This window comes from Olea europaea, chromosome 14, assembly GCF_002742605.1.
Source record: "Olea europaea var. sylvestris chromosome 14, O_europaea_v1, whole genome shotgun sequence".
Classification (NCBI taxonomy): Eukaryota; Viridiplantae; Streptophyta; class Magnoliopsida; order Lamiales; family Oleaceae; genus Olea; species Olea europaea.
Window position 1 is genome coordinate 15,522,951 of NC_036250.1, and position 16,407 is coordinate 15,539,357.

The 16,407-nt window shown below is 34.7% G+C and overlaps 2 protein-coding genes across 2 annotated transcripts; both read right to left on the minus strand.

Annotated features, from left to right (window-relative positions):
• Positions 1-971: 971 nt before the first annotated feature.
• Positions 972-1,762, minus strand: LOC111409296. Its single transcript, XM_023039318.1, has one exon. The coding sequence runs from the start codon at positions 1,725-1,727 to the stop codon at positions 1,311-1,313; it is 417 nt and encodes a 138-aa protein (XP_022895086.1). The 5' UTR covers positions 1,728-1,762; the 3' UTR covers positions 972-1,310.
• Positions 1,763-4,376: 2,614 nt separating this feature from the next.
• LOC111409298 lies at positions 4,377-5,099 on the minus strand. The gene has a single exon (XM_023039319.1). The coding sequence runs from the start codon at positions 5,070-5,072 to the stop codon at positions 4,716-4,718; it is 357 nt and encodes a 118-aa protein (XP_022895087.1). The 5' UTR covers positions 5,073-5,099; the 3' UTR covers positions 4,377-4,715.
• Between the last annotated feature and the right edge of the window lie 11,308 nt (positions 5,100-16,407).

The window sequence follows — 16,407 nt, forward strand, 5'->3', positions numbered from 1 at the left end:
TCCACCATTGCAAAAATGTCTAATTTGAAAGAATTTAGACCAAAATACCCTTATTAACAATTTATAATTCCATGCTAAGACAAAAAAAAAGGATATTTTTGCAATATTGTTATTGGCCAATAAAATTTTGACACATAATCTGTCATATTTATTTCAAAAAGTATACATGTCAAATCACAATAAATACTAAATGTCATGTTCAAAATGAAATGTTATTCTAGATAAATGAAACGGTGTTCAAATGTCGAGAATGATATATGAAATGTCGAGAAACATTATTTTAATGTAGCTTATCATGAAAGTCACTTCTCAAAATTCGTGACAAATTGATAAAAAAAAAATCAAATGTCAAGAATATCATTTCAAAATGTAGCTTTTCATTAAAGGCATAATAAACAAGTTTTCCCTAAATTCAAATGAGTGAATACTTTTCAACTCATACTCTTAAAATTGGACATTCTTAAAAATGCCTCACAATAATATCTCACCAACGTACTTCCGTCAAAAATTACAGATGACATTGTCAAGGTCTGATCCACAGAAACAATCATTTAAAGAAATTATGACAGTTCTGATGCTGTCCCTGGATATTCTAGCTGCATATCAGCTTCAAAATATTTTATTGTATCATTATTCACACTAAAAGAAGAAGAAACAAAAGAAAATTACTTTGTGGAAGCTGAAATAAATTTACCATACTGAAAACCGAAATTGCCAGTGTCCCTTTTCAAGCCCACATTCCAAGGACAGCTCATGTTTGTTAGCTTCGAATGTTTCAGAAGGAGTGAAGAGCCGAGCTGGGGGTACGGACCCCAGTTCACAGACTTACCATATGGGGTCGAGATTTTTATCATTTTTTATTACATTGGGCTCCACAGTGGGGTGACCTTGTGTGAGAGATCTGGTTTTATTCCGTAAAATGAATTCTGTACAATCAAAATTACTCAAGGAGGGAATAGCTGTACACAGTATTAAGAAAGACAAAGCAGCTAGAATGATTATTCATGCCAAACATGCAAGAGAATTCGGGTTACACAACACAATAGAGTACATGACTGTATAGTATATTGTACAATGAATAATTTTTATTTTATGTTTGTGCGGTAACTAAAAACAAAAAGAACCTAAAATCATATTCATTATACTGTCGAATATTGTGTACTGCACAATGCCAAAGAAATAGATAATGTTGCACACAATATTATTGTCCATTGTCATCTGTCGAGCTTACCAAACATAAAAGCTTATTTGTTATACTGTTCAATCCTATTCAGTACTGTGTAGTAGGCGTCCCGTCCCCTTGGGATTCATCATGCAATCTTGGGAAGAGAATACCTGATATCAGCACTCTTCAATGGGGTTGGAGTTACTTGCATGAACATATAATTCCCAGCAAAAAGATCACCAAAATGGGACTGACTTTCCTTCAATCTTTTCAAAATCTTACACCAACCAATCTTCACTAATCTTGCTTTTCGTCTCAACAATCTCTTCAAACTTGGAATTTTTATCCTCAGTTTTCTCCTGATATGCACCTTCCTGAATCGGCGGCTTCTAAACCGTCTGATCACCTTCTCTCTGATATCAATATCATGATAATCACCATCTTCATCAAACCAAAGTTCTGATCTCAATCTTTGGTAGGAGACCTTCGGTTTTGATCCCATCTCCTTTTGCAAGAAGGTAGTAGAGAAAAGTGGGTTGATCTTGAGTGAAGGAATAATCATGGCATGTCCTTATCTCATCTCAGGCTGTAGCAAAAATTTCATTTGAGGTCATCCAACTTGTTTGTTTATCTCACGTTGATCCCTCAACTTCAATTTGTTTCTATATAATATAATAGCTTAGCTAATATTTCTGTTTAAATTTCATCACTTTAATTTAAATTTAAATTTTCTATCGATAATCTTTTCTAATGGATACTTTGTAACCTAGGCAATGGAAAGTTTTTTCATAAGCAAATTGCTAGAAGTTAATCATTTTCTGAATTCAATTGTTGATGTTATATCAAAATACGCTTTTCTTTTCTTTTTTCCTCTCTCTCTCTCTTAATAACCTTTGTTTTGCAACTTTCTATAAATTTTCAACGAGATACTCAACAAAATCATAGGAAACTCATAAAATGATAATTATCATATGATTGACTGGATTACTAATTCGTTAATTTTGATAATAAATCTAGACGGAATGATCAACTTCATTTTGACCATTACATGATATCCAAAGTAAATCAACTTACATGATTGTCTTATGCAGGTAAAATTTGAATTCGATGACTATTTCGTCTATATTACATACCAAAACTATCGAAAAATAGAAAGAAGGGTCAAATTGAAATAAATTGAATTTAAACGACAAACACAAAATAAATTTGTAAGTTGGCTTACCTCCGATGAAATTGTTACATCCATACGTCTCTTTTGTCATAATGTCTAAGTGGGTATTAGGTTTGCAGTTCTTTCGAAAGCATTAATTGACTCGTTAGGTCACACTGGTTGAACAGAACATGTCTGCTGTCTACTCATTTCGGTTGGTTTTGGATGCAAAATGTAAATAGGTGATGCTGATCCTTTTAATGCAGATTCGATTAGTATTTATTAGGGTCCATTTAGCAGATTTTTATGAGAAATTTAAAGTTATCTTAGGTTACATTCCTGTAAAAGNGTGGATAATGGATGCTGGACCCATCAAGTGCACGTAAGTCAATTCCAACACGTATGGACATGTGACTAGTCGACAATACTTCGGATTTGGACGTGGGAGAAACTCTATAACACAAGACGAATATGCTTGGACTCCAGCTATATATTTTAGGGAGTGATTCCGTAATAGTAACCAATCACAAACGACTCCAAGAAAGCAAAGTAATCTAAACTCCAGCAAAACAAATTTATAATCTGCAAAAGATAAGACATATTAGTAGCTTTAAGTGTATTGAGTTGGATTATCTTTCCAATGATATAAAGAGGGGGTATTTAAAATTTTACATATGGAATGATGTCTATTGGATGAAGATACACGTGACCTCATCTCTTTAACCAAAGCATCCAATCCTAGACGTTCATTTAAACTCACTAGCCTATGATGGTTTATCTTTGGCGGTTCGAGGAATCCACCGCCTCAGTGAGTGTGGCTTCGGGGGCTTGATCCACGTGGATTCATTGCGAGGGCTTCAAGAGGTCGGTCATGGAGTCTATGTGGCGGGGCGTAACAGTTGCCACTCAAAAAAAATAATAATAAAGGTAAGGTGATTAGCGATAGAAAATTTCGTCGACGATTATTGTTTTAATATTGTCGATGATTCTGATTATAATTAATACATGTCAGTAATTAGGACAAAATTACAACAATAATAGAGGAAATTTCATAAAATGTCCATTTTTACCTAGTCATTTGCAAAAATATCCACCATTGCAAAAATGTCTAATTTGAAAGAATTTAGACCAAAATACCCTTATTAACAATTTATAATTCCATGCTAAGACAAAAAAAAAGGATATTTTTGCAATATTGTTATTGGCCAATAAAATTTTGACACATAATCTGTCATATTTATTTCAAAAAGTATACATGTCAAATCACAATAAATACTAAATGTCATGTTCAAAATGAAATGTTATTCTAGATAAATGAAACGGTGTTCAAATGTCGAGAATGATATATGAAATGTCGAGAAACATTATTTTAATGTAGCTTATCATGAAAGTCACTTCTCAAAATTCGTGACAAATTGATAAAAAAAAAATCAAATGTCAAGAATATCATTTCAAAATGTAGCTTTTCATTAAAGGCATAATAAACAAGTTTTCCCTAAATTCAAATGAGTGAATACTTTTCAACTCATACTCTTAAAATTGGACATTCTTAAAAATGCCTCACAATAATATCTCACCAACGTACTTCCGTCAAAAATTACAGATGACATTGTCAAGGTCTGATCCACAGAAACAATCATTTAAAGAAATTATGACAGTTCTGATGCTATCCCTGGATATTCTAGCTGCATATCAGCTTCAAAATATTTTATTGTATCATTATTCACACTAAAAGAAGAAGAAACAAAAGAAAATTACTTTGTGGAAGCTGAAATAAATTTACCATACTGATAACCGAAATTGCCAGTGTCCCTTTTCAAGCCCACATTCCAAGGACAGCTCATGTTTGTTAGCTTCGAATGTTTCAGAAGGAGTGAAGAGCCGAGCTGGGGGTACGGACCCCAGTTCACAGACTTACCATATGGGGTCGAGATTTTTATCATTTTTTATTACATTGGGCTCCACAGTGGGGTCGACCTTGTGTGAGAGATCTGGTTTTATTCCGTAAAATGAATTCTGTACAATCAAAATTACTCAAGGAGGGAATAGCTGTACACAGTATTAAGAAAGACAAAGCAGCTAGAATGATTATTCATGCCAAACATGCAAGAGAATTCGGGTTACACAACACAATAGAGTACATGACTGTATAGTATATTGTACAATGAATAATTTTTATTTTATGTTTGTGCGGTAACTAAAAACAAAAAGAACCTAAAATCATATTCATTATACTGTCGAATATTGTGTACTGCACAATGCCAAAGAAATAGATAATGTTGCACACAATATTATTGTCCATTGTCATCTGTCGAGCTTACCAAACATAAAAGCTTATTTGTTATACTGTTCAATCCTATTCAGTACTGTGTAGTAGGCGTCCCGTCCCCTTGGGATTCATCATGCAATCTTGGGAAGAGAATACCTGATATCAGCACTCTTCAATGGGGTTGGAGTTACTTGCATGAACATATAATTCCCAGCAAAAAGATCACCAAAATGGGACTGACTTTCCTTCAATCTTTTCAAAATCTTACACCAACCAATCTTCACTAATCTTGCTTTTCGTCTCAACAATCTCTTCAAACTTGGAATTTTTATCCTCAGTTTTCTCCTGATATGCACCTTCCTGAATCGGCGGCTTCTAAACCGTCTGATCACCTTCTCTCTGATATCAATATCATGATAATCACCATCTTCATCAAACCAAAGTTCTGATCTCAATCTTTGGTAGGAGACCTTCGGTTTTGATCCCATCTCCTTTTGCAAGAAGGTAGTAGAGAAAAGTGGGTTGATCTTGAGTGAAGAAATAATCATGGCATGTCCTTATCTCATCTCAGGCTGTAGCAAAAATTTCATTTGAGGTCATCCAACTTGTTTGTTTATCTCACGTTGATCCCTCAACTTCAATTTGTTTCTATATAATATAATAGCTTAGCTAATATTTCTGTTTAAATTTCATCACTTTAATTTAAATTTAAATTTTCTATCGATAATCTTTTCTAATGGATACTTTGTAACCTAGGCAATGGAAAGTTTTTTCATAAGCAAATTGCTAGAAGTTAATCATTTTCTGAATTCAATTGTTGATGTTATATCAAAATACGCTTTTCTTTTCTTTTTTCCTCTCTCTCTCTCTTAATAACCTTTGTTTTGCAACTTTCTATAAATTTTCAACGAGATACTCAACAAAATCATAGGAAACTCATAAAATGATAATTATCATATGATTGACTGGATTACTAATTCGTTAATTTTGATAATAAATCTAGACGGAATGATCAACTTCATTTTGACCATTACATGATATCCAAAGTAAATCAACTTACATGATTGTCTTATGCAGGTAAAATTTGAATTCGATGACTATTTCGTCTATATTACATACCAAAACTATCGAAAAATAGAAAGAAGGGTCAAATTGAAATAAATTGAATTTAAACGACAAACACAAAATAAATTTGTAAGTTGGCTTACCTCCGATGAAATTGTTACATCCATACGTCTCTTTTGTCATAATGTCTAAGTGGGTATTAGGTTTGCAGTTCTTTCGAAAGCATTAATTGACTCGTTAGGTCACACTGGTTGAACAGAACATGTCTGCTGTCTACTCATTTCGGTTGGTTTTGGATGCAAAATGTAAATAGGTGATGCTGATCCTTTTAATGCAGATTCGATTAGTATTTATTAGGGTCCATTTAGCAGATTTTTATGAGAAATTTAAAGTTATCTTAGGTTACATTCCTGTAAAAGCTCTTCTAAATAGATAAAACACTTCAAAAACAAATTATTAAAAAAATTTTAAAGATAACTTTCTAGTCTTGAAAAAAAAATTGGTTTTTAAAAGTTGTGTTGAAGGACCTTATTAGCTATGCTATAGATTCTTGCTACAGTACCTGAGTTTTTTTGACAAAAAGGGTGACTGACTCTCACAATGGTGGGCCCCACTTTTTTGGGGACATTTTTATTCATGCGGGACCCACGACATGTGAAGATGTCACAACCATTCGGACAAAAAAAATTCAGACAAAGTAGCAAAATTCTATGCTATATTGAAAATCGTATAGAAAATTTATATTAATTTCTTGTTCAACTATGGATTCTCTTATAAGAGAAAATATTGCTATAATAGAAAAATTAGAATAGATAGAGAAAAATTATGATTCACAAGAATGAGCTCCTGTTTGGGCTCCATTTTAAATTTAATTCTTGTTTTTCATTTTTTTTCAGTTACACATTTTAGATAAAATAATATTACAAACAAAATTTTTCCTTCTTTTTTAATCAAACCTTCTTCAAAAAATTATTACTCTAATTTTTTTTTTCAAACCCTTATTAAAATGGAAACAAGGGCTAAGTTTTAATGGCATGATAAATTGTTGCAAAGAAATAGATTTCTCACTCACCCAAACTCTCAAGAGTATTTTCTATATGTTTATGTGTAGTATTCTATGATTATTTTTTTAGTATACACAAATATATTTATATAGGATGAAATTTATTAGTTATATCTTTTTCAAGTGAATAATGTTATGTGTACACTTCAAGGTATACGCACAGCTTTATACCCACCTCACATAGAGAGAAAAGGGGGGGGGGGGGGGGGGGGGGGGGGCTACACTTGTGAGGAAAGTATAATGCCGTGTGTAAACGATTATTGTACACGTAGCATTACCCTTTTCAAATGGCCATTCTTCATGTCCTTGTCGCACATGTAGGAATATGAGGAGATGGAGATAGTAAGCTCAATGTGTACATTACAATGATATTTTCGGGATTATTATTTCGACTAAAGTAGATATGCCGAAAGTGAGATGAAGTAATAATATGGATATAAAAATCGAAAAGAGTGTTTTGAATGTTCAACTTTAAACGAGTATCATTAGCTAATATTTTTATTTCAATTTCATTAATTAATTTATAGTTGTAGGGTTGATTTCCACCTCCGCCAAGTGCAAAATCGGGCTCAGTTTACCAAAACATCGACACTACCAAGGTTGAGATAACTCCAAAGCCACCACTGCCGCCGCCCCACTCCGGTTGCTATAAATTGGAGAAGTAGAAGTCCAATAATGTGCCCACAAAGATTAACCACAAAGGTCACAGTGAAGTAGAGGAAGGAGCCGAGAGGAAATCTCACATAGAGAAAGGGAATTGGCACACTATAGAGGCCGAGAAGAAGGAAGGGATTATATGCCAAGTAAATGTCCAAAATAGGTAAGTTAGGTTAGGGTTAAGTGGTGGACCAAAAACAAGGCTCGACTCAATTAAGTGGGCTTCAAAAATAATAATATAGCCTTCCAAGGAATGGAGCGAAACCGTGAGCAACACTATTTAAAATAGGTTGCTTCGAATGGTTCATATAAATGCGGATTGTGTTGTCTCAATAATTGTGTCGATGTACTAATCAATCATATGGCTAAGACCGATTGATAATAAAAAACCGAGGTTACATCATCGCTCGGGGAGGTCGTTTGACAACAAATTACCTAACAACTTCCACCTTAGTGTCAAAGGACCTGCAAAGAAAATTGTCTCCCATTAGTGACACCTCTAATAGAAAAACAATAAAATTGGAAATCATTTACCTGTACCAATGTTTAGAAGTTCCTTGCAACTCCTAAACTTTGTCAGTGGCAGTACCTTCGTCCCCATATCAGATGGGTTGTAGTGGGCATGGACTTTCTCAAGTCTTACCACCTCTTGAGATACTATATCTCTAATGAAGTGGAGTCTAACATCAATGTGTTTAGTGCCCTCGTGAAAAACAAGGTTTTTGTATAAATGTATAGATGACTGACTATCAGAATACACTACCACATAATCATTCAGGACACACAGTTCATGAAGTAGGCCTCTAAGCCATAGAGCTTCTTTAATAGATTCAGTGGTAGCAATATATTCTGATTTTATAGTGGATAGTGCAACAATATGTTGTAACTGTGATTTCCAACTTACACATGAATAAGATAAGGTAAACACGTAAGATGAAGTAGATTTCCTACCATCCCTATCTCCCGCATAGTCAGCATCCCTTTAATTTTATGCCTTCTTTATTAGCACTAAACTTTAAGCCTACGTTACTAGTACCCTTCAAGTACTTTAACAGCCACTTTAGCGCTTCCCAATGTTCAGGGCCCGGATTAGCCATATATCTACTAAGAGTACTAACAGCAAAAACCTAAATCAGGTCTAGTGCAAACCATCAAATACATTATGGAACCAATCACATTTGAGTAAGGCACTCTACTCATGTATTCAACTTCACGCTCATTGCAAGGAGATTGTTCCTTCGATAAAATAAAATGATTAGCAAGGGGCAACGTGACAGGTTTGCATTCACTCATAGTGAACTTCTTCAATATTTTGGATATGTATGGAGACTGATGCAAAAACAAAACAGAATTTGACCTATCTCTTTCGATTTCAATACCTAAGATTCTCTTAGCCTTACCTAGGTCTTTCATGTCAAATTTACCACTTAGTTTTGTTTTTATATTATTTATCCACTTAGAGGATGATAAGCAGTGATCAAATTTACTTCTTTGGAACCCTATAGTGAGTACAAAGGAATCAATCCTCTTGTACCACTGTCTAGGAGATTGTTTTAACCCATACAAGGATCTTCTCAGAAAACACACATAATCAGGTTTTGACTTATCCTTAAAACCTTTAGGTTAATTCACGAAAATTTGTTCATCAAGCTCACCCTGTGAGAAAGCAGTTTTTACGTCAAGTTGTTCAAGTTCCCAGTCAAATTGTGCAACTAATGCGAGCATGACCCTAATAGTGGTGAACTTAACAACTGGTGAGAAAATTTCATTATAATCAACGCCCTCCTTCTGTGTGTAGCCTTTAGCCACTAACCTAGCTTTAAACCTTAGGGGTTCCAGGCTGCTAGTTCCTTCCTTAACCTTAAAACCCCATTTGCAATCAACAATTGATTTGTTCTTAGGCCTAGGTACTAGCTCCCAAGTATGGTTCTTTTCTATAGAACTCATCTCTTTTTTCATTGCCTTAAGTCATTCATTAGATTGATCACTGCCTATTGCTTCTTCAAAGGTCTTTGGCTCTTTATCAGCTAGTTCTTCATAACTAGCCTGGGCAAAAGCTAATTCAGATTCAAAACCAAACCTTCTAGGTTCTCTCGTCTATCTCCTCTCTCTATCCCTAACTAAGTTATAGTTAGCTAAATGATTTTCTTCCTCATAGTGTTCTTCTGTCACTATTTCATTACTATTCTCCACTTCGGGTTCCTGAGTTTGAGTCTCCACCTCATTTGAAACAGTAGGGGCAGGTGGACTGAGTTTTCCTAACTCAACCTTAAACTGGTCTCTCTCTTCACCTGATTCTACTTCACTCTTAAGTTCAGTTTTTCCTTTAATAGACAGCATCTCATTTTCGTTAAACGTGACATCTCTACTTATGATGATTTTAACCCATTTTTGGCTTCTATCCCATAACCTATAACCCTTAACACCCTCGCTTTGATGAGAAAAGGTTGTACAACCAAAAGTCCTAAGTATCGAGTAATCACTCAGTTTACTCGACTATCTCTCATGCGGAGTGTCACCATTCAATGCAGCCGAAGGAGTAAGATTAATCGAATAGCAAGCGGTCATAACAGCCTCACCCCAAAATGACTTGAGAACACCCGAACTAATCAACATGCAACGTACTTTATCAAGTATGGTTCTATTCATCCTTTCTGCTACCCCATTTTGCTGAAGGGTGTAGGGAACAGTCTTATGTTTAGTTATGCCGCTTTCTTTACACATACTATCAAATTCTTTATTGTAGAATTCTAGGTCGTTATCTGTCCTTAAAAATTTGATTTTCTTGCCAGTTTGGTTTTTCACTTGTCTCTTCCAATTATTAAAACTATTGAAGGTCTCAGATTTATCCTTCAAAAGATAGATCCACACTTTCCTAGTGTAGTCATCAATTATAGACAGGAAATACCTATTACCACCCGATGTGAGGTTACTGGCAGGACCCCAAAGATCAAAATGCACATATTCGAGCATGCCTTTAGCTCTATTAACACTCGTGGAGAAAGAAGTTTTGTGATGCTTACCAAGTACACAATGATCACAAAATGGCAAATCTGACACACAGTCATTACCAAAAGCACCCTTTTCATTAAGTAGCTTAAGTCCCTTGACCCCTACGTGAGCAAGTCTATTGTGCCATGTGTCTGTGTGATCAATCTTGGCAGAAGAGATAGAGGAATTCACATTTCTAATCACTTCCCCAGTAGTAATGTATATATCGTTTTTCTTAATTCCCTTAATGGAAACTAAAGCACCCTTGATCATTTTTAGCATACCATTTTCAATTTTAACAGTAAAGTCATCCTTCTCAAATCTCCCTACTGAAATCAAATTCCTAGACAATTCAGGAATATATCTAACATCCTTTAACGTATACACAAAACCTGTGTCAAATTTTACGTTTATGTCACCAATTTCAGCAATAGTAGAGGCAAAGTTATCACACAGTACAACATGCCCAACGTTAGATTCATGCAACGTATAAAACCAGTTCTTTTCAGACGTCACATAAAAAGATGCACCAAAATCAAGTATCCACTCATGGATGCGGGAATTAGCAGTTAGATTTAATTCAGCAGTGTATGCAACTGGACTTGTAATCATATAGACCTCACCACCATTTATATCAGAAGTAGATACTAACACATTTACCTCATCTCTCTCCTTAACTTTTAGCTTACACTTCTCCTTATGACAATTTTTTATAAAATGCCCTGTGTTTTCACAACCATAGTATTTTCTCGCCTTAGTCCTAAATTTTGATCTAGACCTACCTTTGCTCTTCTTTTTCCATCCATTACCACTTGACTCGCCACTAGTTTGATATCCCTCATGATTATTTTGCTTAAATTGAGTTCTACCCCGCATCATATGTACCTCACCATTCCTCTTATCATGTTTTTCAGCCCTAATTTCCATTTCTTTACTTCTAAGGGAATCTATGACAATTTTAGGTGTTAAGGTATCTCTACCATACTTAATGGCGTTCTTAACTTCCTTATTGGAATCAGGGATTGTATTGAGCAAAATTATAGCCTTATAAGTTTCGGACACAGTCTCATCACAATTAACTATGTCTTGCACCAATTTGTTAAACACGTCTAGATTGTCATCAAGATCCTTTGAGGAATCCATTTTGAAATTGAAAAAACGTTTAAGCAGGTAAAGTTTATTAGGTGTAGACTTAAGCAAATACAAGTCTTCTAATTTCTTCCAAAATTCTTTAGTGTTTTTTAATTTACCCACCTTTCTTAAAACGGCATCAGACAAGTGTAAAATAATTGAGGTATAAGCAAGCTCATCGGCTTCTTCTCTTTGTTCTTGTGAAAAATCAGTTGAAAAATTGCCTTCAATGACTTTTGAAACCTTTTGTTGGACTAAAATACCCTTCATTTTTTGTTGCCAAATAGCAAAGTCACCCTTTCCGTTAAAAATTCCCAAATCAAAGTTGTGAGTTGTCATCTTTACACAACAATCAAAAATGCACAAACCACAATCAAACCACACAAAGTAGTCATAGGGGTCATAGACAATATACACCGTTCTAGATTTTCAGGGTTTCGTAAGACTCGCGGTCTTAGATCAAGGAAATGTTCGAAAGGGTAAGGTCACGGTATTTCTAACGGAATAGTAAGTAGTGGAAATAACAATTCAGCAAAAATACGTCTAGCAGATAACTAGTCCGACAGTAATTAGATCACTAAGAATTACAAGACTGATTTTAAACCAAAAACAAATACTCAATCAAAAAAGATCAATCAAGAGCACGTAACCCTAATTTTAGCACAAGCAATGGTTGCCAAGCAATGACAACCCCCAACCTATTATCACCCCACACGGTGACGCGCTAATGTTGAAAAATTAACGAGTTAAGCCAATTTACCAGAGCGGACGTGTCTGAGTCCGTCTAATCGAGAGAGATGCGAATCTACTGCTTTAGGGCTGCAATCTTGGCCTAAAGTAATTTAGTAGATTTATGCAGTTTTAACTGTCGATCCACCGGGGGCAAAATTGTCCAACTTTTTCTGTATAACCTGAAACAAAAAATAAACAGTGTCAGTGCATTCAGGGGATTAAAATGAGCAAACTGCCCGAAGGAAGTTCACCCGGAATCGCCGCCACGCGCCACACACGAAGGGGCGCCTCAGCCTGTTGGTCCCGAATATGAGATCGGTTTCGCCGGAAAGTGACTGGATTGGCCAGAAACGAGGATTGCAGTCATGGTTTTACACCCAAACCCGCGACTCCTCCACCGATTTTTGCTGATTTTTTAGGCTTGGGAAAGTTACTAGCGCTCTGATACTAGATGTAGGGTTGATTTCCACCTCCGCCAAGTGCAAAACCGGCCTCAGTTTACCAAAACATCGACACTACCAAGGTTGAGACAACTCCAAAGCCACCATTGCCGCCGCCCCACTCCGGTTGCTATAAATTGGAGAAGGAGAAGTCCAATAATGTGCCCACAAAGATTAACCACAAAGGTCACAGTGAAGTAGAGGAAGGAGCCGAGAGGAAGTCTCACAAAGAGAAAGGGAATTGGCACACTATAAAGGCCGAGAAGAAGGAAGGGATTATATGCCAAGTAAATGTCCAAAATAGGTAAGTTAGGTTAGGGTTAAGTGGTGGACCAAAAACAAGGCTCGACTCAATTAAGTGGGCTTCAAAAATAATAATATAGCCTTCCAAGGAATGGAGCGAAACCTTGAGCAACACTATTTAAAATAGGTTGCTTCGAACGGTCCATAAAAATGTAGATTGTATTGTCTCGATAATTGTGTCGATGTACTAATCAATCATATGGCCAAGGCCGATTGATAATAAAAAATCGAGGTTACATTATCGCTCGGGGAGGTCGTTTGATAACAAATTGCCTGACAATAGTTTTATTTTAATTTAATTTTTCTATCAAAAATCACATCTAATGGACTTTGAGACCTAGCCAATGGAAAGTTTTTTCATCTGGAAATTGCTAGAAGCCAATTATTTGTTGAATTCAATAGATGTTATGCCAACTAGCTTTTCTTTTTTCTTTTTACATTTTTCCTCTCTCTTAATAACCTTTGTTTTACGATTTGCTATAAAAGTTTTCGATGATATGCTCAACAAAATTATAAGAAACTCATAAAATGATAATTATAATATGATTAACAGTTGAATACATGTCATTGTTACCAAGAAAACCCCATTTTTTTAATACAAAAAATGTGAATTTTTTACATTTTAGCGCAAAAGAAGAAGAATTGGGTTGCAAAGAATTTAAGTTGAGTAATCATGAATATCATTGACCGCGTTACTAATTTATTAGTTTTGGTAATAAATCCAGACGGAATGATCAACTTCAATTTGTCCATTACGTTGATATTCAAAGTCAGCCGAGTGTCGGCCCTGACTAAAGGGGGGATAGGCGATCGTCTAAGGCCTCACTTCGATGAGGATCCCAAAAAAATATTATTTTTTATTTTACATGTATTTTTACATGTATATAGGGTCCCATATTTGAAATTGGTCTAAGGCCTCCAAAATCTTAGGGCCGGCCTTGAGTCAGCCAACTTACATATTTCGAATTCAATGACAATTTCGTCTATATTACATATGAAAACTAACGGAAAAATAGAAATAACGGTCAAATTGAACTTAAACGACAAACAAAAAATAAATTTGTAAGTTGGCTTACCTCCGATGAAATTGCTCACAAATTATACATCCATACGTCGTTTTTGTCATAATGTCTAAGTGGGTATTAGGTTTGCAGTTCGTTAATTTCTATAGAAGATAAATGGCTAAGTGTGTGATATTGACTCGTTAGGTCATCCAGTTGGACAGAAAATGTCTGCTGTCTACTTGTTTTTGGATGCAAAATGAAGAATCCAGAGCGGTGATGCTGATCCTTTTAATGCAGATTTGATTAAGTGCTTGTTTGGTACAGATCGTAAGTCGATTAAAATCAATATTTTGACCGTTGTTTTAATATTCCAGCCGTCATTTTTAAATTTTTCTTTCACAGAACGGTCAAAATATCAGTTATCAAAGTCATTAACAAACAAGCACTAAGTATTTAATAGGCTCCATTTAGTAGATTTCTGCTTCTTGTAAAAAATTTTATGAGAAAGTTACTTAAGGTCAATTTTTCTAAAACTCTTCAAGACAAATAAATTTTTTTTTAAAAATTATTCAAATATGTTCAAAAGCAAATTCTTAATCTTAAAAACAAATTTCGATTTTTCAAAAGTGTTGATAAACTGATCATTAGTTCTGTTGTATAGAAAAGCGAATTAAAATTTGAGATTAATTTCTTGTTCACTTACAAAATCTCCAATCGAAGAATATATTATTACAACATAAAAAACTAGAATATATGGAGAAAAATTATGACTTGCAACGATAAATTTTAACCACATGACATTGTTGCAAAAATATAGATTTCTCGCTCACCCAAACTCTTTAAGTGTAATGCCCGAAAAATTTGGTCTTATTTTCTATCTTTTTTATATGTATAGTGTTCCATAGTCATTTTTGGAATATATACATACACAAATACATTTATATAGGATGAAAACTACTAGACTAGTTGCATCATTTTCAAATAGCTTATTCTTCATGTTCTTGTGGCACATGTAGTAATACGAGGAGACAGAAATAGTAAGCTTAATGAGTATTTTACAATGATAGTTCGAGGCTATTATCTCGACTAAAGTAGATAGGCCGACGGCGAAAAGAAGTAGCAACATGGATACGAGTTTATGAATGAGTGTTCAACTTTAGACCTGTATAATTATTGCTTCAGATGACGATTTTCATTTTCAGAAATTGCATGTTCAATTACCCTATGAGATATAGTGATTGACCAAGTACTTGATTCATGACCTACAAAATATCGAGTTGAAATATTACCTTACAAGCTATTTTGTTTAGTAGAACGATTTATCTTGAAAATGATATAAAAAGGCAAATTTTTGCGAATTACAATCTCAAGTCAGCACACTTGAGTACACGGTGTTGGTTTTAAGGCTTAGTGCTTCGTTGTTGAAGCACAAGCACTTGGTTATAAGATCACTTAATCGATCAAGATCATTTGTGATGGCAATATTTATATTCTGTAAATTATTGACGATTCAATAGAAATTTAGGTCGATAATTTATGACTATTGCTAATGCTCAAATAATTGAATGGTTGTGGTTTAAATTAGGAAATATGAACGTGATTTGAAAAATCTGATAATTAATACTTTTTCTGGAGTTTGTTCTCTCAGAAGAACATGCTGAACAAAGCAACTGAACTGCTTGAAGTGTAAACAGGTTATAGAGGTTGACTAGAGTCTTTTACTAATGTAGAAAAATGTATTGATCACCAAAGATAATCCAGGCTCAGTTTATACCCAGTTCCAAACACCACAAGCCAGCAACAATGACCCAAGAAAATATCAAGTTCCTCTTTCAGTTGCCAATGAGATATTTCACTTTAAAGACCACAAAGGTGCAAGAAAACACATATAATATCACCACTAAGGTAATAGGCACAAAGATGCAGAGAAAGTGGAAAAAGAGAACACACAGGATCGGCCGAGAGAGAAAGAGGCAGTGAGACGTATCTCACTTCGATAGACAAGGGACCAATTTATCTTGTAGCCAATAGCCCAAATAAGGCGAGTTTAATTAGGTTAACTAATGGGTTAAGTTAAAGGCCCAAAAGGTCGTTAAGTGGGCTCAAGTTTTTCTCTCAATTAAAAGGTCATCCAAAGAAGTGAATTGGACCAGGAGCAACACTAAAATATTTAGGTTGTTTCAAGTGACCTAATTAACCATTGGGTCGTATCATCTTAAATGTGATGTTGGATTCCCGTTTAATCATTTGGTTATGCCGAATGAAAAACTAAACCGAATAACATTTTAGCCTGGAGGGATCGTTTGACAATAAATTGCCTAACTAATAATAAAAAATTTAATGCAACTCGATTGCATAGTGGAGATTGAGGAGTATTTTTTATTATTTTATCATCATCATTTTTTTTTTTTTTTTTTTTTTTAAAAAAAGGAAGTCA